The sequence below is a fragment of the Hemicordylus capensis genome, chromosome 3 (genome assembly GCF_027244095.1).
Source record: "Hemicordylus capensis ecotype Gifberg chromosome 3, rHemCap1.1.pri, whole genome shotgun sequence".
Classification (NCBI taxonomy): Eukaryota; Metazoa; Chordata; class Lepidosauria; order Squamata; family Cordylidae; genus Hemicordylus; species Hemicordylus capensis.
The window spans coordinates 299,628,826-299,654,964 of NC_069659.1; the positions used below are offsets into that span (position 1 = coordinate 299,628,826).

Sequence of the window (26,139 nt, forward strand, 5' to 3'; positions counted from 1 at the left end):
CGACTCCTGGCGCCCACAGAGCCCTGTGGTTCTTCTTTGGTAGAATACAGGAGGAGTTTACAGTTGTCTCCTCCCACGCAGTATGAGATGATGCCTTTCAGTATCTTCCTATATCACTGCTGCCCGATATAGTACCAGCGGGGATTCGAATCGGCAACCTTCTGCTTGTTACTCAAGCATTTTCCCGCTGCGCCACTTAAGGCTTTGAATGCTTGGGTTTAAAATAAATGCCATGTTAACATTTAGCATTTTGTATGTTAACATTTTCCAGTCAGAATTCTGGTTCTGAGAGCAATTCCTATGAAGTTATTAAAATGGAAAATGCATGCTCTTTGTGGTGCCTTAAACTTATGCAGACTGCAGTCCCCCCCACCCCTCAGGCAGGGGATGACTGGGGAGAGGGCTTGCTTGGTTATGGTGCCCCAGATGTGATATGCTTTCCTCAGGGGATTCGCCGGACACCAAATTGGATTCTGATACCAAACACCGTTTTATTTGCTCAGATGTTCCAGGATGTCATTTAGTTGCATTAATCTAAAGATTTGTTTACTTGTTGTGTTGGTTTTACTGGTCGGCTCTACTTTTCGTATTTTTCAGATTGTTGAGTCTTGGGAGTTTTGGTAAACTGAAAGGTAGCATACAGATGTTTTAAACAAACCAAACTAAAACAGTGGGCAGCAGTTAGATTAACCTCACTGTCATTAACAGGGCTGAAGTTAGTCATGACTAATTTGTCTTTGATGGTGCTTAGCCATGACTAACCAGGTTGGATGGTGCCCACTACATTATTTTTCAGAGCATGTGCTTCTGTAGACTGCTGTCCACTTTGTCAGACACTTCTTTTGCCCGCAAATGTCAATGTCACCATTTGACACAATGCATGAAAGCTTATGTTCTTAAAATAAAAGAATACGCCATTAAAGGATTACAAATATCAAGTCTCTTCTTTTTAAAACAAAGGCTAACATGACTTTAAGTCTGAATTTCCTATGGAAGTAAAATTAGTGAATGTTTTCTATACATGGATTTGACCAAAATTGGAATGCCACCACGGGATGTGGAGATGAGAAGGACACAAGCTGGTGGTGAGCAATCCACAGGTTTAAAGCATGCACACATGCTGGGGATTCAGAAAAAGAATCACTCATTGCCACAGGAGCAACTCCATGCTTGCAAAACAAACACAATGCTTGAATCATCCCAGGGCAATCATATCTATTTTTGAGCACTGAGGTTTGTTATTAAGTTTTATATATCACAACATACAAGACAGAAAATTCTACATTAGCTAATAATAAGATCAGAATAATATGCTATTCTGATTTGCTGAGCATAGTCAATGGAGATTGCTAAAACAGGCACCACATTGTTCTATAAACAAGAGCAAACTAGAATTAGTGGATATTATGACTATTTTCATATGAATATGTACTTTTTAATGCTTTCTCCCAATATTATTTAAGGTGTTCTGGAGAAGCACTGATAAGGCCGCTGAATGCAATGAACTTCCTTCACATTTGTATTAATATTAACAAGAGAACATCTCACAGCTCTTGAATCATTAAAAACTGGTGACCAGGCGCGTAACAATGATAGGGCAAGGGGAGACAGTTGTCTGGGGGCCCCACTGCCTGGAGGGGCACCCCAGAGGCACCTCATGTGACTCCCCATTGCCCCCTGCCCAGCCCCATAGCCTCTCAGCCACTTGCCCTCTTCGCCGTCTCTCCTGCTTGTTCTGCTGGCCCGCAATCGAAGCAGCAGGCAAGCGGCAAAGAGCTCCTTTTCTCCTGCCTCTCAGCTGATCGGCGGGTGGGCGGGGCTTCCATGGAGGCCTCGTGTAGGCCTCTGTGAAGCCTGAACTCGAGTAGGGCCCAAGCCAGCCAGGAAGGAGGAGGCAGCCAGAGTGTTCTCTGCAGCAGAAGACCCCTTGCTGCACTGCTTAACCCAGACCAGCATTTGCCAGGTAGAGTGTGAACTCCTTTTTGTGGTTACCTTCCCCCCCCCCATATATAGGGATCTGCTTGCCATAGGACTTGGATATGGGGGGGGAGGGACCGAGAAGTCTCTGAATATTTATTTTGAAACAGCTTGGAAAATTTGCTGACTTAAAAAGAACTATCTAAAAAGTCCTATAAGTGGCTTGTTTCATGGCAGAAAATTACAAAAACTTCTGGAAGAAACAGTATTTTATTAATTTTATTTATTCATTCATTTATTTATAAATGCACTTATGTTCAAGTTGTTTTGCAACCCAGAAGGTCTGAGTGAGAACTGTGAAGCATGTGTGGTGCTTTTATTTTATTTTTCTTGTGTGTGAACTGCTCGCCAATAACTTGCAGGGACTTCAGGGTAAATCTGGCCAACATGTGAATGCAGCACCTCCATTCCAGAGGAGATGTGTCTTAAAGGGCTTTAAAAGCCTCCTGTGAAAAACCTCCTGCAATCAAACTTGACTGAATTTGTTCAGAATTCTGAGAAAACAAACATAGGCTCACCCTGCATGGTTGAAAGTCTCCTTTGCTAATCTGCAGCGAGGGGCCCATTTTAATAATTCATCTTTCTAGTGTGTTCTAGGCATTAAAAGTAATACAAATGTATAGTACTCAATGTATATCACTATACTCTGGGCCCACTCCAACCTTGCTACGCCCCTGCTGGTGACTCTTCACTTTACTCTACATTACAACTCCCACGGCCCTCGTCTTACATTACATGGCGGCACGGGAGCCATACAGCACAGCTGCATCTTGTGCTGCTGTGGCAATGTAGCCATGTGGGAGGAGCCCATGCTTTGACCCTTCCCCTGCAGAGCTGTAGCCACAAGAGGTCTGTGGAGGTCCTAGCCCCGCCCCCCGGGTATTCCAGGCACTCTCCTCGAATCACTCTCACTTTCATTAACTCTAGTTCTTTTACTTGTAGAGCTACAAAGGGAACGTGTACAGGCAATATTCTGCCCAATTGCTCAAAGAAGTAAACTTGCCCGTGCCTTCCAATCTTCCGGCCAATAAATGCAAAGACACTAGAAAAATTGAGAAGTTCTAGGGCCTGATTTTTAAACTGTATAATTAACTGTGATGTCATTACTAGTGAACACAATTAAATAAGAACATAAGAACAGCCCTGCTGGATCAGGCCCAAGGCCCATCTAGTCCAGCAGTCTATTTCGCACAGTGGCCCACCAGTTGCCGCTGGAAGCCACAGGCAGGAGTTGAGGGTGTGCCCTCTCTCCTGCTGTTACTCCCTTGCAGCTGGTACTCAGAGGCATCCTTGCCTTTGAGGCTGGAGGTGGCCCACAGCCATTCGACGAGTAGCCACTGATAGACCTCTCCACCATGAAGTTATTAAAGCCATCCAGGTTGTTGGCTGTCCCCACATCTTGTGGCAGAGAATTCCACAAGTGGATTATGCATTGTGTGAAAAAGTACTTCCATTTGGTGGTCCAAGATTTCCTGGCAATCAGTTTTATGGGATGAGCCCTGGTTCTAGTGTTGTGTGAGAGGGAAAATAATTTCTCTCTATCCACTTTCTCCACACCATACATGATTTTTTAGACCTCTATCATGTCTCCCTGCAGTCGTCTTTTTTCTAAACCAAAAAGACCCAGGTATTGTAGTCTTGCCTCATAAGAAAGGTGCTCTAGGCCCCTGATCATCTTGGTTGCCCTCTTCTGCACCTTTTCCAGTTCTACAATGTCCTTTTTTAGATGTGGTGACCAGAACTGTATGCAGTACTCCAATTGTGGTCGCATCATAGTTTTATATAAGGGCATTATAATATTAGCAGTTTTATTTTCAATCCCCTTCCTAATGATCCCTAGCATGGAATTGGCCTTTTTCACAGCTGCCGCACATTGCGTCGACACTTTCAGTGAGCTGTCCACCACAATCCTAAGATCCCTCTCCTGGTCAGTCACTGACAGCTCAGATCCCATCAGTGTATACTTGAAGTTGGGGTATTTTGTCCCAATGTGCATCACTTTACACTTGCCAACATTGAACCGCATTTGCCATTTTGTCACCCACTCCCCCAGTTTGGAGAGATCCCTTTGGAGCTGCTCACAATCTGTTTTGGATTTCACTACCTGAAAGGGTAGGCGAAAGGGTCTCTTGGGAACTGGGCTCTGCCCCTCAGGCACCCCTGCATTGGCTGAAAGGCTGTCAGCTTCCCCTTCCTCCTCGCTATCTGAGACCGAGGGCGTGACAAAGCCATGCTGGTTCACTCCCAGCAGGGCCTGTTCTATGTGCTTTACAATTTTATCCTTGAGGATTATTTCCATCAATTTGCCTGGAATGGACATTAAGCTAACTGGCCTGTAATTTCCCGGATCGCCCCTGGATCCCTTTTTGAAATTCGGTGTTACATTTACTACTCTCCAGTCCAGTCTCCAGTCCTCTGGTACAGAGCCCGATTTCAGGGATAAGTTATATATTTTAGCAAGGAGGTTGGCAATTTCACATTTGAGTTCTTTGAGGACTCTTGGATGGATGCCATCTGGCCCTGGTGATTTGTAAATTTTCAGTTTTTCCAGACAGTTTAGAACATCATCTCTTGTCACTTCTATCTGACTCAGTTCTTTAGCCTCCATCCCTAAAAAGCCTGGTTCAGGAACAGGTGTATGCTCAGTATCCTCTGCCGTGAAGACGGACACAAATAACTTATTTAGCTTCTCTGCAATCTCCATATCTTCCTTAATCATCCCTTTCACTCCCTCATTGTCTAATTGTCCAACCGCCTCCCTGGCAGGTTTCCTGCTTCTGATGTATTTAAAGAAGTTTTTGTTATTCCCCTTGATACTTTTGGAACTCTCTTTTCGCCTCCCTTATTGTCATCAATTGTCTAGCTGGGTGACTCTGGGCCAGTCACTTTTCTCTCAGCCTCTCTCAGCCTCACATACTTCATAGGGTTGTTGTGAAAAAGAAACTCAAGTATGCAGTACACCGCTCTGGGCTCCTTGGAGGAAAGAGCGGGATACAAATGTAATAAATAAATAAATAAATAAATAAATAAATAAAATAAAATAATCTTGCATTTCTTTTGCCAGAGTTTGTGTTCCTTTCTGTTCTCTTCATTTGGACAGGCCTTCCAATTTTGGAAGGAAGTCTTCTTCCCTTTTATGGCTTCCTTGACTTGACCTGTTAGCCATGCTGGCATCCTCCTGGACTTAGTGGTACCTTTCCTCCTTTTGGGTATACAATCTAACTGGGCTTCTAGTATTGTGCTTTTAAGTAAATTCCATGGAGCGAAGTGACTCTCCTGATTTCCCCTTTCAGCTTTCTTTTCACCATACTCCTCATTTTGGAGAAGTTTCCTCTTCTGAAATGCAAAATGTCTGTGTCAGACTTCCTTGGTGATTCTCTCCCCGCATGTATGCTGAATTTGATGGCACTATGGTCACTGTTCCCTAAAGGGTCGTCAACACTGACATTACCCACCAGCTCCTGTGTGCCACTCAGAATTGTCCAAGGTCGCCTTCTCTCTGGTTGGTTCCAAGACCAACTGTTCTAGGGAACAGTCTTTTAGCGTATCTAGAAATCTGACCTCTTTGTCATGACCTGACTGTGAATTTACCCAGTCTATGTGTGGGTAATTGAAGTCACCCATTATTACAGCCCTGCCTCTCCTTGAACATACAAATGACTTTATTTAACTCTACAGCAACAGAATTTACCAGGCTACTAGTATTTATATTCTGACTGTCTGACAGCATTTCCCCACTCCTTCAGCACACAATGTCTGGCTACAGGCCTGTCTTACAGGAGTGGTTTTACTCCTCTTGGAAAAATTGCCAAGGGCAGGAGCCTGAGTTCCTCTGGCTACTCCAGTGATATGGGAAGGAGACACATTGCCACAGCCCCCATACTTCCATTGTAATGTAATTTGTCCAAAATGTAGTTCTTACAATATTTTATTCCACTCTTCCAACAACTCCACGGTGTACATCCAATGGTGGCATTGCAGCCACTGCAGTACAGCTCCATCTTGTGCTGCTTTGACAACATAATTATGTGGGAGGAGCCCACAATGTCCCTTTTGTACAGAGAGTATCCAAGAAACTAAATGGAATCATGATGCACAATCTGAGACAGAATGTTACACTGTGCAGGGCAGAACATAACATGGTCTGTGGAACTGAGTTTTATGCAAGTTCTCAGAATAGTTTGGGGATATATTGTATTTGAATTCCTAAAGACTTCCAATTCTTTAAAAGGTTGAAGAAAAAGACTTGACTAAAGCCCCCAGTATGCAGCTGTGCAAACAGCCTTGAGCCATTTCCACTGAAATGTACATCCACAGATCTAAGCATGGATCATGCAGAACTATCTCCAGATGTTAGATAACAGATAGAGAGATGAGCCTTGGAATTGTTCCATGTGAACCCTCTTTTCCAACACAAGCACCAGTGAACAGAGTGGCTTCCTGGAGAATAAACTCTTTTCAGTTGTGCTTCAAAGCCTAGAACATATTTTTCAACTCAAAGCATTCTTCAGTATTATCCAGGCATTCCAAGTTGATGCCAAAATCTTCAGATATATTCCTGGGAGCACATATACGGGAGAAGTTACTGGAACTACTTGATCAGAGTAACTAACAAAAACACATCCTGGAGGTATCTACATGTGCATTGAACTAACTGGAGCTCCTGTGCACAGCTGAAATAATTTAAGACAGATTTGAAATATGAACATACAAATTGTGCATTTTTCCCTTTGTGCCTTTAGTGTATATTAAAAGCAGTTCCTGTCAAGGTACTCTTAGTTTGTGTGTGTATGTGTGGTGCTCAGTAATCCTGAGTACTGAGCACCTGATGCAAAGCAGCACAAGATGGAGCTCCTGAGTACTAAGCACAAAACAGATTTTACATTTTGTTTCAAGCTAGAAACAAAATGCAGATGACTGAAATGTTTCGTCAAAGCAGTGGTTGACTTGGTTGTTTCAATGGAACAAACCTCAAAACGTTTCAAGTGCTTTGGCCAGAGGCAACAATGGAAAACTTGAACACCCCATTGTTCCCTATGGATAGCTCCTGGGGACACCAAAGTAGGTTGTGTGGTAGGGCATGATGAGTGCTACCTACTACCCAAACCACAAAAGAAATGGGCAAGCAGGAGATTTTAATCATTTTTTTAACCTTTCTCCCAAACACCCAAAGGATCACAAGCCAATTGGAAACCAGTCCAGTGCCAGAAAACAAACCAGCAAGGGAAAAACAGGCCTCCAAAATGGCACTCAAAATGTTGAAATGTTTCAAACTGAAATGGGGTTGTTTTTGTTCTGTGCTCGAAACAGGCCCTCTATTTAAAGGGCATTTTATTTCGAGCTTGAGATACTCGAAACAACCCATTTCAAGTTGAAATATTTCAGCATCAAAACTTTTTGCACATCCCTACTCCTGAGATTTAGGACTTTATGAGGAGTGCCTACTAAGTTATGATGGGCATCCTTACACGTGACACCTTCAAGATATAGGTAAATAGTGAAGACTATAGATAGATTCTGTATCAAACCATGGATATCAATTGCTGCTCAGATGCCTTCTGCAATTACCAATTTCATGTATTTTAAAAACATGTCATATTAAGTTCTTGTAGGAGATGCAAAAGGGAACAGAGATCAAAACCAGGTTTTTGGGCTCCTCAGCAAATAACCTGATCTGACACCAATCAGGCTTCCTCCCTTAGCTACAAGTTTTGTGCTATCAGAGCTAATCCTCACATGAGCCTAGTCTTCACATGGAATGTTCTTGTGTGTAACTCACTAGCTTCAACTGCTGCTAAAAAATAAATTCCAACTCAAACCATAAGATCTCAGTCAGTATTCCCCAGATAATAAATATCTGATCAATGCAATGGTCCCCCAACTTAGTGCACTAGTGATTTTTTATGGGCTTGGCAGTTTTTAGACTTGATTTTGTTCCCTGTCTCTAATTTGGATTCTGTTCCTATTTTCCTGATCTTCAGTGTGTCAAATCCTGGATAAGAAGCCAGTTTTAAATTGCCTATACAAGACTTTTTTTTTTTTAAGAAAGCTGGTCAGTTTTATTTTTAAGTCAGAAATAACAATAAAACAAAGGAGAACTTCATGATAATGTCAGCAACTACAACAAGTAAATAAAAAGAGGAGACATTCTCTAAACATACAAATTAAATAACAAAAGAAGAGAAACAAAACAAAATCCTATGAACCACCCCAACTCCACTCCTGGTCCGAGATAAAATCACTATTATATACTTAAAACAAGTTGTTCTAGCAAGAACTAATCAGTCTACTTTCCTTTCTCTGTCTCTGCAACTGGACTAAATTTGGTTCAAACTGAGGTCCACAAGCTAGATAATTTCAAATGTTCACATGTCCACCATCTTGGATCAGGGTGGATGACATCATTACAAACTACACCATTGAGGTGTCCCTGTGTGTCACTCACTACAACTGTACCAAATTTGGTCCAAATCAGTTAGACAGCCCACAAATTAGTGCATTTGTGCCTCAAATATTCACGTCTGCCATCATGGATTGGGGTGGTTTCCACATGTGCCCCTACAGCTATAGCAAATTTGGTTCAAATTGGTTAAGCGGTTCATAAATAAGCCCACTTGTGCCTCAAAAGTTTACATGTCAGCCATATTGAGTTGGGGTGGATAACATCATCACAATCTTCACCATTGAAATGTCCCTATGTGTCCATACAGCTGTAGCAAATTTGATTCAAATCAGTTCAGCAGTTCACAAGTTAGCTCACTTGCACCTCAAAGGTTTATGCTTCCATCATCTTGAATCAGGGTGAATGACATCATCACAAACTACACCACTAAGTTGTCCCTGTGTGTCACTCACTACAACTGCACTTAATTTGTTTCAGATCAGTCAAGACAGTCCACAAGTTAGCTAACTTGCATCTCAAGCCCACTTGCATCTCAAGCCCACTTGTATCTCAATTGGGATAGATAGATCATCAAAAACTACACCATTAAGGTGTCCCTACAGCTGCAGCAAATTTGGTTCAAATCGGTTAAGTGTTTCATAAGCTAGCCCACCTATGCCTCAAAAGTTTATGTGTCCGCCATCTTGAATCGGTGTAGATGACATCATCACAAACTATTATGCCATTGAGGTTTCCCTGTGTGTCACTCACTGCAACAGTACCCAGTTTGGTTCAAATGAGTTAGGCAGTCCACAAATTAGCCCGCTTGCACCTCAGATGTTCACACGGCTGCCATCACACACCACACCATTAGGACATCCCTATGTGTCCCTACAGCTGTAGCAAATTTGGTTAAAATTGGTTAGGTGGTTCACAGTTTGGCCCACTTGCACCTCAAAGGTTTACGCATCTGCCATCTTGGATCGGGGTGGATGACATCATCACAAACTATGCCGTTGAAGTGTCCCTATGTGTCTGCAAAACTGTACCAAATTTGGTTCATATTGGCCCATGCGTTGCGAAGTTGATGTGGGGCGGGTGGGACACGGATAGACACACACACACGGACACACAGAATGCCGGGTGATCTCATAAGCCTACTGGAAAGTAGGCTAACAAATCCAGATCAGAGCTACATCATTATAAATAAATGAAAATGGGAGAATATTTGCTGGACTTGGAATAGGCTATGTTTGGACCAAATAGTTAAAAAAACCTTTAGGGCTAAGCTTAGCCTCAGCAGAGGTGATGTAAGTTTATGGAAGCTTTTCTATCACAAAATATGGCACACCTTACCAGACCACTGATTCCTATAAGTGAGAGCCTCTGTTTTCAAGTGGCTATTGCTAGTTTAAAGGTAAAGTAAAGCTGTGCTGTCGAGTCGGTGTTGACTCCTGGCAACCACAGAGCCATGTGGTTTTCTTTGGTTGAATACAGGAGGGGTTTACCATTGCCATCTCCCATGTCGTATAAGATTATGCCTTTCAGCATCTTCCTATATCACTGCTGCCTGATATAGGTACATAGGAACATAGGAAGCTGCCATATACTGAGTCAGACCATTGGTCTATCTAGCTCAGTATTGTCTTCACAGACTGGCAGCAGCTTCTCCAAAGTTGCAGGCAGGAATTTCTCTCAGCCCTATCGTGGAGAAGCCAGGGAGGGAACTTGGAACCTTCTGCTCTTCCCAGAGTGGCTCCATGCCCTGAGGGGAATATCTTACAGCGCTCACACATCTAGTCTCCCTTTCATATGCAACCAGGGCAGACCCTGCTTAGCTAAGGGGACAAGTCATGCTTGCTACCACAAGACCAGGATTCAAACCAACACCTCTTGCTCCCTAGGCAAGTTACTTCCCCAATGTGCCATTAGGTGGCTATTGCTAGTTTAGCCACTATTAAAAAAAAAAAAAAAGAATATCAAGGCTGCAATTCTAAACATACTTACTTACTAGGGAGTAAGTCCCTTTGAATTTCCAGAACTTGCCTCTGAATGAACATAGATAAGGTTGCACTGCACATCTTTGTGGATTCCTGTTACTGCATGGATTTCTCTGCTTCATTCCCACTCTATGACTACTTCACAAAAGACATTTCCTGAGGAAATGTGAGGAAAACAACCCCTCCCTGAACGCCTAGGTAGGCGTACACACAAAAAACATAAGGAATGAACTTGTCACATATGGGGCACAATCTACCCAAAGTTTGACACTAAGTCCCTTTGTTTCCAGTAAGAGAGTTAAGCATATCCATTAACCTTTCCTGTTGAGACCAGTGAAGATTAGGTGCTGGGCTTTGGCTAGATCATCCTCATGATCTTCACCAATTTTCATATTTTTTTTGGAACTGGGGAAAGTGTAGCTCTGATCCAAGAACACTTCCAAACCATACTCCATTTCCATTCTGAATTGCTGAAATACATCTGAAAGTATAAATCTGTACACCGATTTCTATATTAGGCGGTATAGAAATTCAATAAATAAATAATAAAGTGCTGCTTAACTTTTAATGAAAAGTGCTGATGAGTCAAATTTTTGCTGTTAATTAAAAGCCAATGAAAAGTTTTATAGGTAGGAGCAGAGAGAGCTCTCTCAAAAGAAAATATGCAATGATCAATAATCAGATTAAAGTCTGCCATTTCTGGGTGGCTGGCAATCAGAGCAGAAGAACTGTAGCCAAAGTGAGGGCCAACATCATTGCTCATCTTTAAATAATCTGGAGCAGCATGAAGACAGTACAGACAACAAGTGATTTCGCCAAGCTCCGTCAATCCTGTTCTGGTGATTGCATCTGCTGAAATACCTGGCTGCACTCCTGTCAATGCCATTTTTATTTTAAGACAAGAATTTCATTAAGATCAGTTCATACGAGGTCAAACCTTCAGGATTGTTAAGTTTTTTCTAATGTCACTTGACAACTCAGTCAAGAGAAATAACAATGCAATCTTTATGCAAACACAGTTCCCCTAACGCTTCTTCCTTACGGTCTCACTCAGCAGCAGTTGCGGCAGGGACAAAACTTTGGTGATTGGGCACCTCTCTCATGAAGATGTGTTCCTACATGCTTTCATCAAGCAGGTGTGGAGGAATGCTCTGTCAGGCACTTGAGATCTGTCTTTACCTTTTAATTGAGAGGAATTAAAGAGGCATTTCCCAAAGGTCATATTAGGGAGGGCTTGGGGTTAAAGGCTTGTTCAGACCCGTCCACATTTTCTGGCAAAGAATCTCTTTGTTCTTAAGAAAGATGTACATAATCCCTTGGGAATAAATAAATAATTCAGATAAGTAACAGATCAAGGCAAATGCAAAATGATGCCTTTTAAACATCACATTTCATTATTTTTGAGCGAGGTATTCTAACTATGAAGTCAACTGGAGGTTTGTTGCTCATTTTAAATACGCAATGATATATTGCTTTTTCTCTTCATGAAAAAGTCACTCCTAGTAGAGCATGGCTGAATGCTGTATAACTATGACCCAGATCCAGCATAAGCTCAATGGCCAGCTATAAAAAGCACACATATTTGGTCACTCTGCTTGATGCGCAAACCCAGCATCATGACCTAAGCAAGTGTGTAGAACTGGCATACTATAAGATCGTGTGATGTGTTGTCAAGAATCCATTACTATCATGGGGGGATATATATAAGCAGAACATATTTTGCACCTCCTGCCACCATCTGGAATCATCAGACTTTGGAGGTTTTCTAGTCCAATTCCCTGCACTATGCAGGAAACAGCTAAAACATCCCTGGCAGATAGCTGCCCAGAAAACCTTCAAGAAAGAGAGCCTACCATTTCACAAGATAGTCTGTCCCACTGTCGGACAGCTCTTACAGTTAAGGAAATTCTTCCTAATCTTCCTAAATCTGCTTCCTTGACATTGCAACCCATTGCTTCTAGTCCTGCCCTCCCTTAGTCCAGGCTAAACATTCCCAGTTCCTTCAACCCGTCTTCACAAGACTTGGTTTTCAGACTCCTCACCATCTGTGTTGCCTTCCTATGAACTCGTTCCAGTTTATCAGTGTCCTTCTTAAAAAGCCGTGTCCAGAACTGGACATAGTAAGGGTATTCATATGAATTGGGGGTGGGGTAGGTGAGGGGAAGGCTGTGCAAACCTTCCCTTCTCCCCAGACGATAACTCAATGATCTGCAGTGTTCCACACTGTGTGGATCTCTGGAGGCCGGGACAACATGTCTGGGCCTCTGGGCCTCCCACAATGCGCTGCATGATGAGCCCGGTGCATTGGGGGATGCATCTGTCTCTGAGTCACACGATCCCGGCAGCTTGGTTAAGGGCACACTCGCACCCTTAAACCTAGCTAAAAGCCAGGGTTAAAAATAGGGTCAGGCTGGGCTGGAGCACTGGGATCCACGCAGATTCTGGCCCTAGCTGTGTGTGAGAACAAGCTTAACGGCTTAAATCCTAATGAAGCACACACAGAAAGAGGCACTGCACAGATGTGACTGGGGCCCACCCGCAACTCCCCCAGTCCCTCTACATGGGCACTGTTGCCCTAGTAAGTGAAACATTTGTGCTGTGCCTGAGCTCCAGAAGTGCTTTGGATGAAAGGAAACATGTTGCTGAAGGTCAGTGACATATTTCCTTTCTCCCAAAGTGCTTCCAGAGCATGTTTCACCCGCTTGCACAACAGCACAGCTAGAGGGATTGGGGCAGTTGTGCACAGGTCCCAGTTGTGTCCCTGCAGTCTATGGATGTTCTTCGTTAGTCAGGAGGTTAGCCAGTATTCTAAGTAAGGTCTGATCAGTGCAGAATAGAGTGGAATGATTACTTATCATGATCCAAACACTATAAGGGTATTAGTCCAGGCCGGGGCTGTGTATGTGTTGCCCCAGAACCAAGGTCGCTCCCAGTGCTACACCTGCACCAAGGCCCACTTTCAAACCCAGCATTTAGCTGGAGTTTAGAAAACCTGTGGTTCACTTAACCTTGGCCAGTGATCATCTGGGTGATTGCTGCCAAGTTAAACAACTTTCCCTGGCCCACCGCAATTTCTAGCAGCGACCCGAGTGGAAGGAGCCGCCATGCTCCTGCCCGGGGCACTCTGGGATGCGGGAGGGGGTAAGTCCTCCTGCTCCCAGCATCTCCCTCTGCTGCACCACTTCTCGGGTGGGCATGTGGTGCGGCGGATGGGAGGACGGCGGCTGCTTGTCTGCCAGGGAAGGCAGTCAAGTTCCTATTTATTAAATGTTTTAATAAATAAACATAAGCCACATTTTCTAAAAGATATGCATATTCCACTCAGAGACGAAAGTTTGGGGAGGTGATAGATAGATAGATAGATAGATAGATAGATATTCAGTCTGACAAAGGCAGCGGGGAGTTTCAGTCTACCTAATGATACCTTTTACTTTCTGTCCCCACAATTCTGAACTGCTTCACTTTGGGCCTTTTGCTCCCTAGATTGTCCTCAGGGGGACAAAAGAGACAAGCCTGTGTGAAGCATCCTTGCAATGTATGGTTATCCCTCTACAGACACCATGGGCATCATAATGATTGGCAACTCACCAGCTGAAGTAACTGCCTGAAATCCTATGATAAAACTCACTAAGGGATTGTTTACACCACTAGGAACACATGTAATCATCAGTGCAAGGTGTTGTTGTTGGTTTTTTAAAAAAATGAAAACAACTTCTAATTATTTAGAGACCCTTTCCCCTTTCAAATCACTTCATCCTCTAAAAAACAACAACAATAGAATTATATGTTAATGGTCTGTCAGGACAAGGGGTCAGATACAGTATATAATCTGAAAACTGCACAAAAACAGGATGAGTTAGTGGGATGCCACCTTAATGCATCTAGACATGGATTTCAGAAGCTAATGCAGTGGAACAGGCCTTGTTGTACACACCTTGCTGTAGTGTCCTGTTCACTATAAACACTGACATTTCAAGAAGGCTGTCACCAGCCATTATTGTGCCGTTATGATATGTACTGAAAGACACACTCAGCACCCTTCTGAGGCACTCCAGTTTTTGTGTGTGTCTATATTCATCCTTTGTAAACACCACCTGATTAGCTGTGTGTTTCTTGTTCCATAGTCAGCTGACCTTTAGTAAACACCACGTTGCATCTAGCATGGTAGCAGAATTTTAAATTCCACAGCAATGATGGCACATCCACACAAAAGTGACTAATGCTCCAAGATATGCTGTCTGACAGGCCTTCACCAGCTTTAGGAGAGCCTTCATGGAAGAGAACTGCACCTGGTGATAGCATGACAGCAAAGCAAGAATGCCTCATAATCCTCTGTATTTGGAGTGGTATTCCTTTTTATATGCTATTTTCATATGACTGACTAGAAGTTTTTCACATGGCGCTTTTAAAGCCCTTTAACTCACATCTCCTCAAGAATGGACGGGGTGCATTCACATATCAGACAGATTTACCCCCAAGTCCCTGCGAGTTATCAGGGAGCAGTTCCTACACAATTCGGATTTTTCACTGTGTGTTAAGCGTGTGGCCCAATATATATCTGGGGTAAAAAAATCCACTATTTGAGTCGGGTTTTGGGGACAACTTTGAGTTTGCAGTAAAGCCTTTACTGCCTTTACTGCTACTCCTTTAACTCACGGTAAAGCCTGCTGTGTGTAAAAGTCCCTAGAGATTTCTATATCAGGTGGTATAGAAATACACTAAGTAAACAAACAAACAACAATATGCAACCATTTAGCTCTGTGGAAGAACAGGCTCCATGAACTGTCTCATGAACTGGATCTTCTGAGATGGATGCAAAGTGTTACTTGAAGGGGACGTGCCAAAATACTGCTCTAGCAGCCACTATCTTTGGAGTGCTAAGGGTTCTGCAAACTATGACTAAGAAAATGCTTTGTTTCTTCAATCTATGCACTTCATGGAATAACACATTGTTGTTTTTTAAGATGTGGATGCAAATGGTCTACAATTTGTATACTAGAATTCTTTTCTTCCATTGCCATTATATGTGCAAATTATTTATCCTCTAAAGCAGGGATTCTCAGCGTTGGGTCCCCAGATATTATTGGACTTCAACTCCCATAATCCCCAGCTACAGTGGCCTTTGGCTGGGGATTATGGGAGTTGAAGTGCAATAACATCTGGGGACCCAATGTTGAGAATCCCTGCTCTAAAGGCTTCCCCATTAGTAAGCTGAAGGAACACTAATGAACAGAAAGGGGAGCCTTTAACTGAAGTAGACACAAGCCATTGTTAGCACCCTGCTAACTGAGCAAAGAGGCAGCTTTTAAAAGTGGTGATTGTCTTTGTTTTGCAGGGGGAGAGCAACTGGCCCTATCCATCTCCAGCAAGGCATCCCTCCAGTGGCTGTTGACTATCACGTTGCTTTTAAAGACTGTGAGCCCTTTAGGGACAGGGAGCCATTTTATTTATTTTATTTATATCTATGTAAACCGCTATGGGAACTTCTGTTGAAAAGTGGTATATAAATTTTTGTTGTATTCATGTGCTCATTGTCACAAATAAAATGAAAGCTGCCCTCCTATGCACACTTACCTAGAAGTAAATCCCACTGGCCACAATGGAACTTTCTTCTAAGTAAATATACATAGGATTGCACTGCAAAGGTACCTTTGTGTCTTGTGTATGTCTGTGTTTACTTGTAAATATGCTTAACAAGGTATATAATATGGGAAAGTGTGATTTTTATACTAATAGTAATCCTCAGATATATGGCTATTAAATTTGAATGAAACAGTAGGCCCATTCACATGTTATGTTCAACACTCATACATGTGTACAATGTACACAGGTATAGTCATTCATGTGTTATGCTGAATATAGGTACAGAAGTACACTTCCTATCTGTACCATGCATTTGAAGAGCTGTATCCAGGTTCATTTTTAAAATGAACACAGTTACAGCATATTGTCTGAACTGGGCTAGTACGTACATGGGTTTGCACCCTAAAGTTGCACTAGTGCAAGGATGTTGCACTAGCTAGTTCCATTAAGGAACTAGTTTCACTCCTGCTGTGAAACCTCCTCCCCAGTCCATATACCTTACAGGGCATGATGCCAAACTGTCTGCTATCCTTGTTGCCCAAACGCAAGGCCTGTGCAAGTGGACTGAGAATGCAGCAGGAGGTTCAGCAGCTTTGAGCATCTACTCAGCTATGTGACTTTCTTACATGCATTTATTATATTTTGTACATTTATACACCGCCCCATACAAAAAGGTCCCTGTATGCATCTTTGTTCATTGCACCAGTGCAGAATCAGTCTGGATGTCAGCCATGTCATCCTGTTCCTATGAAGAGATATGCTCTTATAATACCACTCCACCTTCTATGCTGTAAAGAAACATAGGCTCCAAATTGCAAACATTGGAAAAGAGCAGGGAATAGGAAGCACGAGCTTCCTGCTGCACTCTGTAACATCTCAAGCTGTTCTTTTAGGCACAAACTAAGCAGAACCAGGGCAAGCCCATGTATGTAAACCCAGGCCAGCCCCATCACATATCAAGGGATGTTTGAATGCCCTAATTTTTAGAGCAAAAAGCCCTCCCACTACTTACAGATTATCCTCCACCCCACTCCAGGCACCTTTCTCTCCAGCCAACTTCTGACATTGGAAAGGATCTCAGCTGAGAGAAAAATGACTGGAGGGAGAAGCTATGGAGAGGTAAGCAGTAGGCATGGGCGCAGGAACTTCACTGGTGGCCATGGGACAAGCTCAACTGGCAGCCCCCTCCCAGGTTGATGTGCATGTGTGCTAGTGCATGTTGGCCACCCCATGTATGACATCATATGCAGGGGGTGGTGGCCACCAGTGGCAAGATGGACAGTGCACTTGGAGGTTCACTCCTGTGCTTTTGGGATCGGGGCAGTGCATTCTTTCCCTACCTCACTCCGAGCAGAGAATGAATGCATTCACCCCAACCCCAATGGCGCTGGAGTACCAAGAACCACAGACAGACAGGCAGCACACCCAGCAGGTGGAGAGTGGGGGCAGATGAGTGACTCTGGCAGCCCCCTGAAAGTGTGGGGGGAAGCAGGAGTGAGCCTCTGGTGGCCCCTGGAAGTGCTCAGGGCTGTGGCGGATGGAGGACATTTGTCCCCCTATGCTCAATGGAAGCCATGCGCCTGGCAGTAGGCACTGGGAGAGATCAGTTCCCCTCATCTGTATCATCCTTTTATTCTAAAACGTCAGATCCCCCCTTGCTTTACACATGGCTGGGACAAACCTGGGTTTAAATAAATTGTCGCATGTAGCTTCAGCCCAACTGCTATGCATAACTGATCAGTTATAACTGACAACTGTCCACATAAATATTAGAGACCAGCAACAATAGTTAAATGAAAATTATCATGAAGGGAGAAATGTACAGATCCCTTTATGTTTCACATCATGTAGATGTATTCAATGCTACCAATGTGATGATTTGAGAGAAATCCATAAAACCCTAAGAACATGAACCCAGAAGATTATGCACAAGAATGTAAGATTCCCTACTAATTCAGAACATTGTTTTTTATAGAGTAGTTATTTTCCAATAGAAGAATGGTGCTTGAATAACTTACTTCCATTCTAGATAGAACGAAGTCCATTGCCATGACACACATTTAGCTGAATTCTAACAGATATAAATAAGTATATAGTCCATTTAGTTAGCCAGACCTTTAAAAAGCAGGCAAAAACACAAAGCAAACTTGCTATCTAGAGATCGACCAATCTATAAGATTTAGAGAAAATTATCACTCTAACCTGTAAAAATAAAGAGTGTCAAATGTTTGTCAGTTGACAACCCCAGTGCATGCTGGATTTTTTACCTGACCTACTTCTACATGGATCTCACCATAGGGTGACTAAAAAAAACATCTTGTGGGGTAAGAAAAGCACTCACATGAATGCATTCACAGTATCTCTTCTAGCACTGGCCTATTTTACTTGATTCTGCCAACCTCCAGATAAAATTAGGGAGATGTGAAGCAGTATGTTATCTTGTGGATAATACAAAATCCACCACTACCTGCTTAGGAAAAAGCAAGTTCTATTTCAGTCACAATCTGATTTTCTTAAGGAGAGGAACATAATTACACATTAAGAGCAATTACACTGAAAGGTTCAAGTTCTTTGTGTAACACTACACAGAAAAAAGTTTCAATGTTGTAAAAATAATTTGTGGGCCAGTATGGATGATACCATCCTGGCACATGAGATTAGGGAAGGGCGTGCTCTGAGAGCATGCCCATCAAGACATTGTTGGAGGACATCCTTATGTGGCATATCCCAGGCGCGGAGCAGGACCGCCAGTAGCCTGTGTGCGGAGGAGGCCCCGCTTACCCCGCTCCCGTGTCTGATATCAGACGCAGGGGAGCATGGACTGGTTCCCGAACGGAGCCTTGAGGCTCTGTTCGGGAGTTGGAGTTAATTCCTGAAGGGGCCGCGCAGCCCCTTCGGGAGTTAACCTAAGGCTGGCGCTGCTTTCATAGCGCCAGCCTTTTAACTCTTGAAGGGGCCGTGCGGCCCCTTCAGGAGCTACTTAGGCTGGCGCTATGAAAGCAGAGCAGCCAGGAGTGGCTCTTCCCTGCCTTAGCAGGGAAGAACTGCTCCTGGCTGGCTCTGCGAATGCAGTGCCAGCCTTAATTTAGCTCTCAAAGGGGCTGCGCGGTCCAGTTCAGGAGCTAAACTAGCACCCCTGCATCTGACGTCAGACGCGGGGTGTGTGTTGGGGCCACGAGATGCGGCCCCTGATTGGGCATGGCCCGGGTTGGCCCAATTGTGACCCATTGGCCCAATGGTGTCTCTGCCCCTGGCATATCCGTGTGTGTGTGTGTGTGTTTTCATCTGAAGCACGCTTCTACATGCATGCCAAACACCTCTTCAAACAGGTATTTGGAGCATATGTAGAGGGACCATTCAGATGCAGCCCCCTGCATGATAAAGGGACGTGCCATGAGCACATCAGGATGCCTGTCAACATTATGATGGGTATGCTCTTGGCATGATTCCTCCCCTAATTGTGTGTGCAGTTGTGTGGGTATTGTCTGTAAGGTAAAAAGGTTAAGTGTGCCGTCAAGTAGGTATCGACTCCTGGTGACCTCAGAGCCCTGGGGCTGTCTTTGGTAGAATACAGGAGGGGTTTACCATTGCCTCCTCCCGCGCAGTGTGAGATGATGCCTTTCAGCATCTTCCTATATTGCTGCTGCCTGATATAGGTGTTTCCCATAGTCTGGAAAACATGGTATTGTTTGTACCAGCCCTATATTCAACTAAATTCAAGAGTTTTAGACCTGATTAAAAAAGTTCAATATCTGACATGGCAATTTTCCTAAATCAAGGATGATGTTCATTGACTTTTAGGAGAAATAACTCCACACACCATTTCTGGAGAGACACAGTTGCATAGCTGGTCCTACTTGGATGTGAGATCCCTTAAGCTGCTTCCATGTTTTGTCTCTGAACGGAGCCTCTACGCATGCCTTTCAGTCACTCCAAGAACTTCTGCAGCACACAAAGCCTACTGAAGTGCAAACTGGAAAGGGAGATGGCTGAAATGCTAAAACAATATGAGGTATGGCAGCTAGTGGCAAGGAAAGAACTTCAACTTGGGCAAAATATAGAAGCAGAAGCCATTAAAAACAAATAAATCACAGTCCTGCTTGTAATATGGCCAGTGACATACTCCTTGTTATCCATGTCCAATTACTGCCACTCTCAGAGGCCTTCTTATGAATAGCACAACAACTTTCCTCCCTTTGTATGCACCATATTTACTGGGGAGGAATCATCATAGCTGTAATGAGGATGAACAGTACAGGTTGACACATACTTGTTTGCAGGTGCAAATACAAAACATAGGTCAAAATGCAGATCCATTTCCTGGGCCTAGGCATCACCTAGGTTTTAGGAGGAGAACAGAACAGAACAGCTGCAGAAGCCCTTACCAGCAAGACACAGAAAGCATAGTTACCCTGTTTTTTCAACTGCTAGGACATTATGTTTTACCTCTTGCTTGCTTTATAAAAAGGTAACTTGGCAGTTTCTCTCTGTTCTAAGGGATATCTAGAGTTTGTTCTACAAATGAGACAGTGTTCCGAGTGCCACTACCTGGTGATGCACTAGGAACATTCTGTAGTGGTCCCAACACTCTGGAACTCCCTCTTATTGACCCCAGCACCTTGTTATCCTCTTGACGATCTGAAAACTCAGCTTTTCTGCAAAATGTGTGGTCTGGGGTGAGAGTTGTTGCTGGATGCTGTTAGTCTCTTTCTGCTTTATTTGCTGTCTTATCCTGGTGCTTTTTTAAAAACACTGGTTGTTTTACTTTATTTTTTGCAAGTCATTGTTTTATTTTAGTACTGTAAGCCACTTTGTGACATAACCTACAGGGAAAGTAGGATATAAACTTTTAAAAACAAAATAAATCCAGTAGTGCAGCCTGCCTCTTCTGTGACACACCAGAGAACAAATGCTGCAAGGTAAGTGAATCATAAATGCAAATATCTCTGTCCAGAGCCCCATGTGCACTTTTATACGTATATGGAACTCTTAAGTGTGAGATGCCTCAATACATTTCACTGGAAGCAGCAGACCCATGGAAGCAGCAGAATGCATACATGGTTCTCCTGCATCCATTTAAATGAATGAGTGGAATGAAGTGGAGCAGATGGGTGAATTCTTCCATATGTTAAAAAATTTGGTGGATTGTCCATGATAGCCCTGGAAGTAATACTTAGCTTCCCACACCTGTGATATTAAAATGGGTTCGTTTTTCCTTTACTTGCTCTGGATACAAGGCAGAAATAGGAAAAGGGGAAAGTCTGGCTAAAGTGGCCAGCACATTTGTGCTGTGCAGTGGCACCCTTTGGACTGGACTTCCGATCCAAAGTCCAGTCCTCTATCACAGGGGCGGGCGGCGGGGGGGAATATCCTGCCGGGAACCTGGGTGGTGGCTGTGCTGCTGGCTTGTGGTGCGCTGCTGCTAGGCGCCCTGTTAGCAGCCCACCTGCTGCTGCAGAGCCCACCCACCTGATCTCCTCTGTTGCCCGACCAGGGGTGAGGGAGAGGCACTGAGGGCTGAGTACGGCTGGGCCTGCCCACACCTCCACAGTCACTGCCAGCAAGCACTGGCATGTGTGGTGTAACACAAGGGCATACACAGCACACGCTTCGCACGAGGCGAGGCAGGGCAGCACAAGAGGGAGTAGGGGCTGCTGTGAGGGAGCTCCGAGCAAGCACAGGCAGCAGCACAAGCAGAAGCCAGAGACAGAGACAGAAACAGAGAGAGAGAGTGTGACACACACACACACACGGACACACACACACGGACACAACAGCCAGCAGCAGCCACTGACCGTGAGGGGAGAGGCTGCCGAGAGGGGGCCGGCCCTCAGCAGGCACGTGGAGCCAGCCAGTGCGTGCCTCCCTCCCTTGCTGGGTTGCCAACTACAAACACACACACACACACCCCAGACCATATGTGGGCGAGAACTTGTGAAGAACAACAGCAGGTAAACTGAGTCAACTGAGTTCTCCTGTTATGCTGAGGGCTGGAGACTTGGCGTGGGTAGGGAGAGAGAGAGAGAGTGATAGCAAATGAGTGAGCATGCTGGGACTCCACGATGGATCTGCTGCTTGCTGCAACTGTGTTAAAAACGGTTTTCTGGGTGGGTTTGTGTAGGGGGATGATGCGTATCTTGCGGCGGGGGGTGGGGGTGGGGGGAGGCCTTTAGGTCCAGGCTCCAAAATTACCTAGGTGCACCTCTGGTGCTGCATATAACTTTTTCATAGGGACTTAAACAAAAATGGAGACCGCAGGATGCACTCCCAGTGTATGCTGTAAAAACTAGTTGTGTGTTTCAGCATCAAGGAGAAACAAAGCAGGAGAGTCTTTATGGCAAAAATGCAAATGCCCAGTTGTCTTACAGCCCGTCCCAACATTACCTTTAGCAGGGTGAAAGGCACTATGACATTGCTACTTTTCACACAACTTGGAGCCACCTCAGCTCTGCAAGAGGCACCCACACTGCTGCTCTCCCCCGTGCTTCCTTGCTCTGGTTTCTGGGAAAGTGACACTGGCACGGGGTGGTGCAGTGATGTGGATATGACGTGGATAAGTGGATAAGACTTCTGGCATCACTAAGTGACAAGGTTAGGAGCCATGCTGTTAGGAACCAGCTTCCATATGACATTAAACCAGGGGTTCTCCAACTTGGGTCCCCAAGTGTTGCTGGACTACAGCTCTCATCTTCTCTAGCCACAATGGCCAAAGGGATGATGGGAGCTGTAGTCTGACAACACCTAGGGACCTAAATTTAAAAATCCCTGCACTAAATGTGAATACCAGAAGGGGCCTTCTTCCTTCCCAATTTATTTACATCTGTATAACACCCTTCATCCTAGGACCCTGGGACAATGAGGGCTCCTAGGCACCTATTTATCAAAGCGGCCAAGATATTTCTTGAAATCCTAGGGAAATCAACCATCATATCCAGTGGCAGCTGGTGGCTCCTAAGATGGGTGGGGCGGGGGTGCTAGGCAGGGCAGGTGATGGGCAGAGCCAGAGCCAGTGAGAGGTGGAGCCAATTCTGGGCTTCTCTCTCTTCCCCTCTCTCTCTCACCCCCCCATCAAGCTGCTCTTCTCATACCAACCCTTGCTATACCTCTTTATTTCTCTCTCACCAAGCCCCCCTCTCTCCAATCACCTTTTACTCTCACCAAGCCTCCCTCCACCAAGCCCCTCTCTCCCCCTCCCTGCCCCCCTCTCTCACACACACACATACACCAAGCCCCCGCATCTCTTCTTTCTCTCTCTTGGCAAGCCGTGCCATCCAACCCCCCTTTCTCTCTCTCTTTCTCTTTCGCCCCCTTCCTGCCCCCAAACAAAAACAAACACAGGGAGATCAGACTTACAACAGCCAGTGAACTCTCCCGAGCAGAGCTTCTTCCAACCCCTCCTCCCACTAACTTCTTGCTTTGCTCTTACTGGCTGGAGCAGGCTGCTCATCAAGCTGCTCCAGCCAGTCTGATTGCTAGGGGGCGCCAGCCTGGCCCCACCCCCAAAAGACAGTAAAAATGGGTGAAAAAATACAGTTACTTTTGGTATCAGGGGCTGTATTTTCAACTCGGTTTTTACTTCCTTGAATGGGAAATGCCAGGAGCTGCCCACTAGGGATCAGAAGCTGGAGAAGCCAGACAAGAATTGACAGGCACAGGGAGAAGGGGCTAAAGAAAGCTCCCTGCTTGAGAGAGTTCTCTGTCTGCTGGCAAGTCCAAAATTCTGGGGGATTCTGAGTTTGTTTTTGTTTGGGGGAGGGGGACATAGCCCCCTCCCCCTTTACTGGCCAGTTGCCCTTGATAATATCATAAAGGAGGTTTATTCCACATTCAGGCCATACATATGGCCAAGTTTCCAAACATATATGGCTGCTACTGTGCTTGTAGCAACATGCAACAATAGCAAGTGAAAGCAATTATTTATATAAACTGAAAGGTAAACTACTATCAACAAGTATATAGCTGTCTCATATAAGATATGAGATAATTATCACCTCTTACTAGTCAAGCATAAATAAATGTTCAGGAATGGGGACCACATAGGAATTCTAGCTAATGACATACCTGAGAGACCTTTTTGACAACATCACTGCCCACTCCAAGTCCCTGCACAAAAGAGCGGACTGCAATGAAGGCCCTTGTTGCCTTCAACTTCAGGTCCCTTGGAACCTCTCCAAAGGGTTTAAGCTGCTCAGAGTGCTTCATCATGCAGTCCATGTACTCATCAGGAAGGTGGTACTGAGGATTCATCAACTTAAAAAGCCGCTCTTGCAGGCGATTCCAAAATTCAGTGAGGGTCTCTTCTAGGTTGATGTTGGAACCGCGGTAATAACGACGCAGATCACTATACAAGTCTTTGAAAACCTTTATGTTCTGGTAGTAAAGGTCTCCGTACATGCCAGGAAATGTGTCATAAAGGGCCTTTTCTGACTTGTTTAATAAATCCTGGAAATAACCTGCAAACAGAGGAAGTAAAAAGAATAAATCAGTGGAAGAATCAGAAATCTCCAGCAAGTTTTTATTTTATTTTAAATGAAGACAATTCCAAGATGATCCATCAAACTATCTATTGTAACAACCGATCACTAACAATTTCAGTATTAACAAATAGCAACTGAAAGGGTATATATTCTGCAATATACTAGCATACTCTTCAGGCACTAGAAGGAAAACAGTGGTTGATTTCTAGGTTAACACTGTGCACACTACAAAAAAGAAGAAGAAGAAGATTTTGTCCTTCTTCTGTAGCATGTGCAGCATTGTCTGGAAGTCAGCCATTAATTGTAATCTTCTCATTTCTTTCCCCTGTTGCTGTATAGATCCAAAACTGAGCTGAAGCTCATATCTTTCCAAAAGGATAAGTCTTTCCAAAAGACTGGAATCCAAACTGCAGTTCTGCAACATTCCCTTGAGTCTGCAAGATACAGCACTATAGTCCTTTTGGCTAATGTACAGCTGACAACCAGTCACAGACCCAGCTTTGGCAAAATGTGATGGACAAATGTATCCATGTGAAATGTGCCCAAATGCATTTCACAGAAATGCTATGATGGTGGCAAAAGATATCAGTGAAATTTAAATAAAATCACACATCTTCTGACTGTTTAATCCCTCAGGATAATATATGCAAATCCCTGGGTAAATCAGTATGACAAAAGGCTGACAGGATTAAAAGATGCTAAAAGCTTCTTTTCCATGCCATGCTCCTGACAAGAACTCATGCACACAAGCTAACAATCCTATTTAAGAGAATACACTAAAAATTAATACATGCAGGCGGGAACCAACCCCTAAACAAAACCTTAATACTTTCTCTCAGTTTTAAAAAGACATGGAAAAAAGTGCCTAACACCTTGCAAATCATCTCCTTTTTAAAAAACTGCACAGCAGACATTAAACTGCTATATTATCACCCATCTCATAATTAGCAAACGAGAGCAAATGCTATGTTCTTTCAAAGCATTTTGTCATGGCGCTGTTGACATTTAGGCCGAGGCAGTATTTCCTTTCAAAAAACATTGGACTAGTGAACGTTAAGGCCAGGAATAGCAATTCATTAAAAGTTCAAAGAAACACTGTCAGAATATCTTGGTGCAAGACTTCCAATACATTGTAAAAGGGAAAGAATATTTCCAGCATTTGTCTAAACTGTATGTACCCCAATGATATGGTTGCAAGCTTGCCAAAACTTGGAGACAAATGCTGGAGACAAAGACAAAGAGAAATGAAAACTCTGTTTCTCTAGATTTTTTCTTAAGCGGATTGGTGGTAAACAGGCCATTGTGGGGCTACCACTGAGTTCTACCACGTTTACTCCTGGGCTCCGCCTTGGGTGTTTCCAGGGTTCCCCCCGCATTTATCAAGTTTGCAGTCTTGTGACCTTGTCATGCCCTGGTGCAAAAAATCTCAGGATGCATCCATCCAATGTGAGAGAAGGGATCCATCCCAGCTTTGGTGTCTGACTGTAGGATGCTATAAAGCTAATTTATATGCAGCAGGGGGTTGATCTAAACCCAAAGCCAAAAACTAGATCAGAGAGTGTTCCCCACACCCACGCCAGTGAACTGGATTTGAACCAAATATCTCAAGGTGAGCCTTAACTGTTAGTGAACCCCTAAACAAACAACAACAACAAAAAAGCAGTAAGTGGTTCAGAATGCGAGGTTCAATAATTAGGTACTCAGATTCTCCATCATAGAG

The 26,139-nt window shown here is 44.0% G+C and overlaps 1 protein-coding gene and 1 long non-coding RNA gene across 5 annotated transcripts in view; one reads left to right on the forward strand and one right to left on the reverse strand.

The window, feature by feature from the left end:
- GPC1 (glypican 1) overlaps positions 1 to 26,139 on the reverse strand; it is a 315,629-nt gene that overhangs the window by 25,913 nt on the left and 263,577 nt on the right. For all 4 annotated transcript variants that reach the window (XM_053305191.1, XM_053305194.1, XM_053305192.1 and 1 more), the window contains exon 3: positions 24,004 to 24,395. In XM_053305191.1, the coding sequence (XP_053161166.1) occupies positions 24,004 to 24,395 (392 nt within the window). The remainder of the gene's footprint in view (positions 1 to 24,003; positions 24,396 to 26,139) is intronic.
- Positions 1,760 to 16,007, forward strand: LOC128349185 (uncharacterized). Its single transcript, XR_008318612.1, has 2 exons — positions 1,760 to 1,963; positions 15,695 to 16,007. It is a non-coding gene; the product is annotated as an uncharacterized LOC128349185 (long non-coding RNA).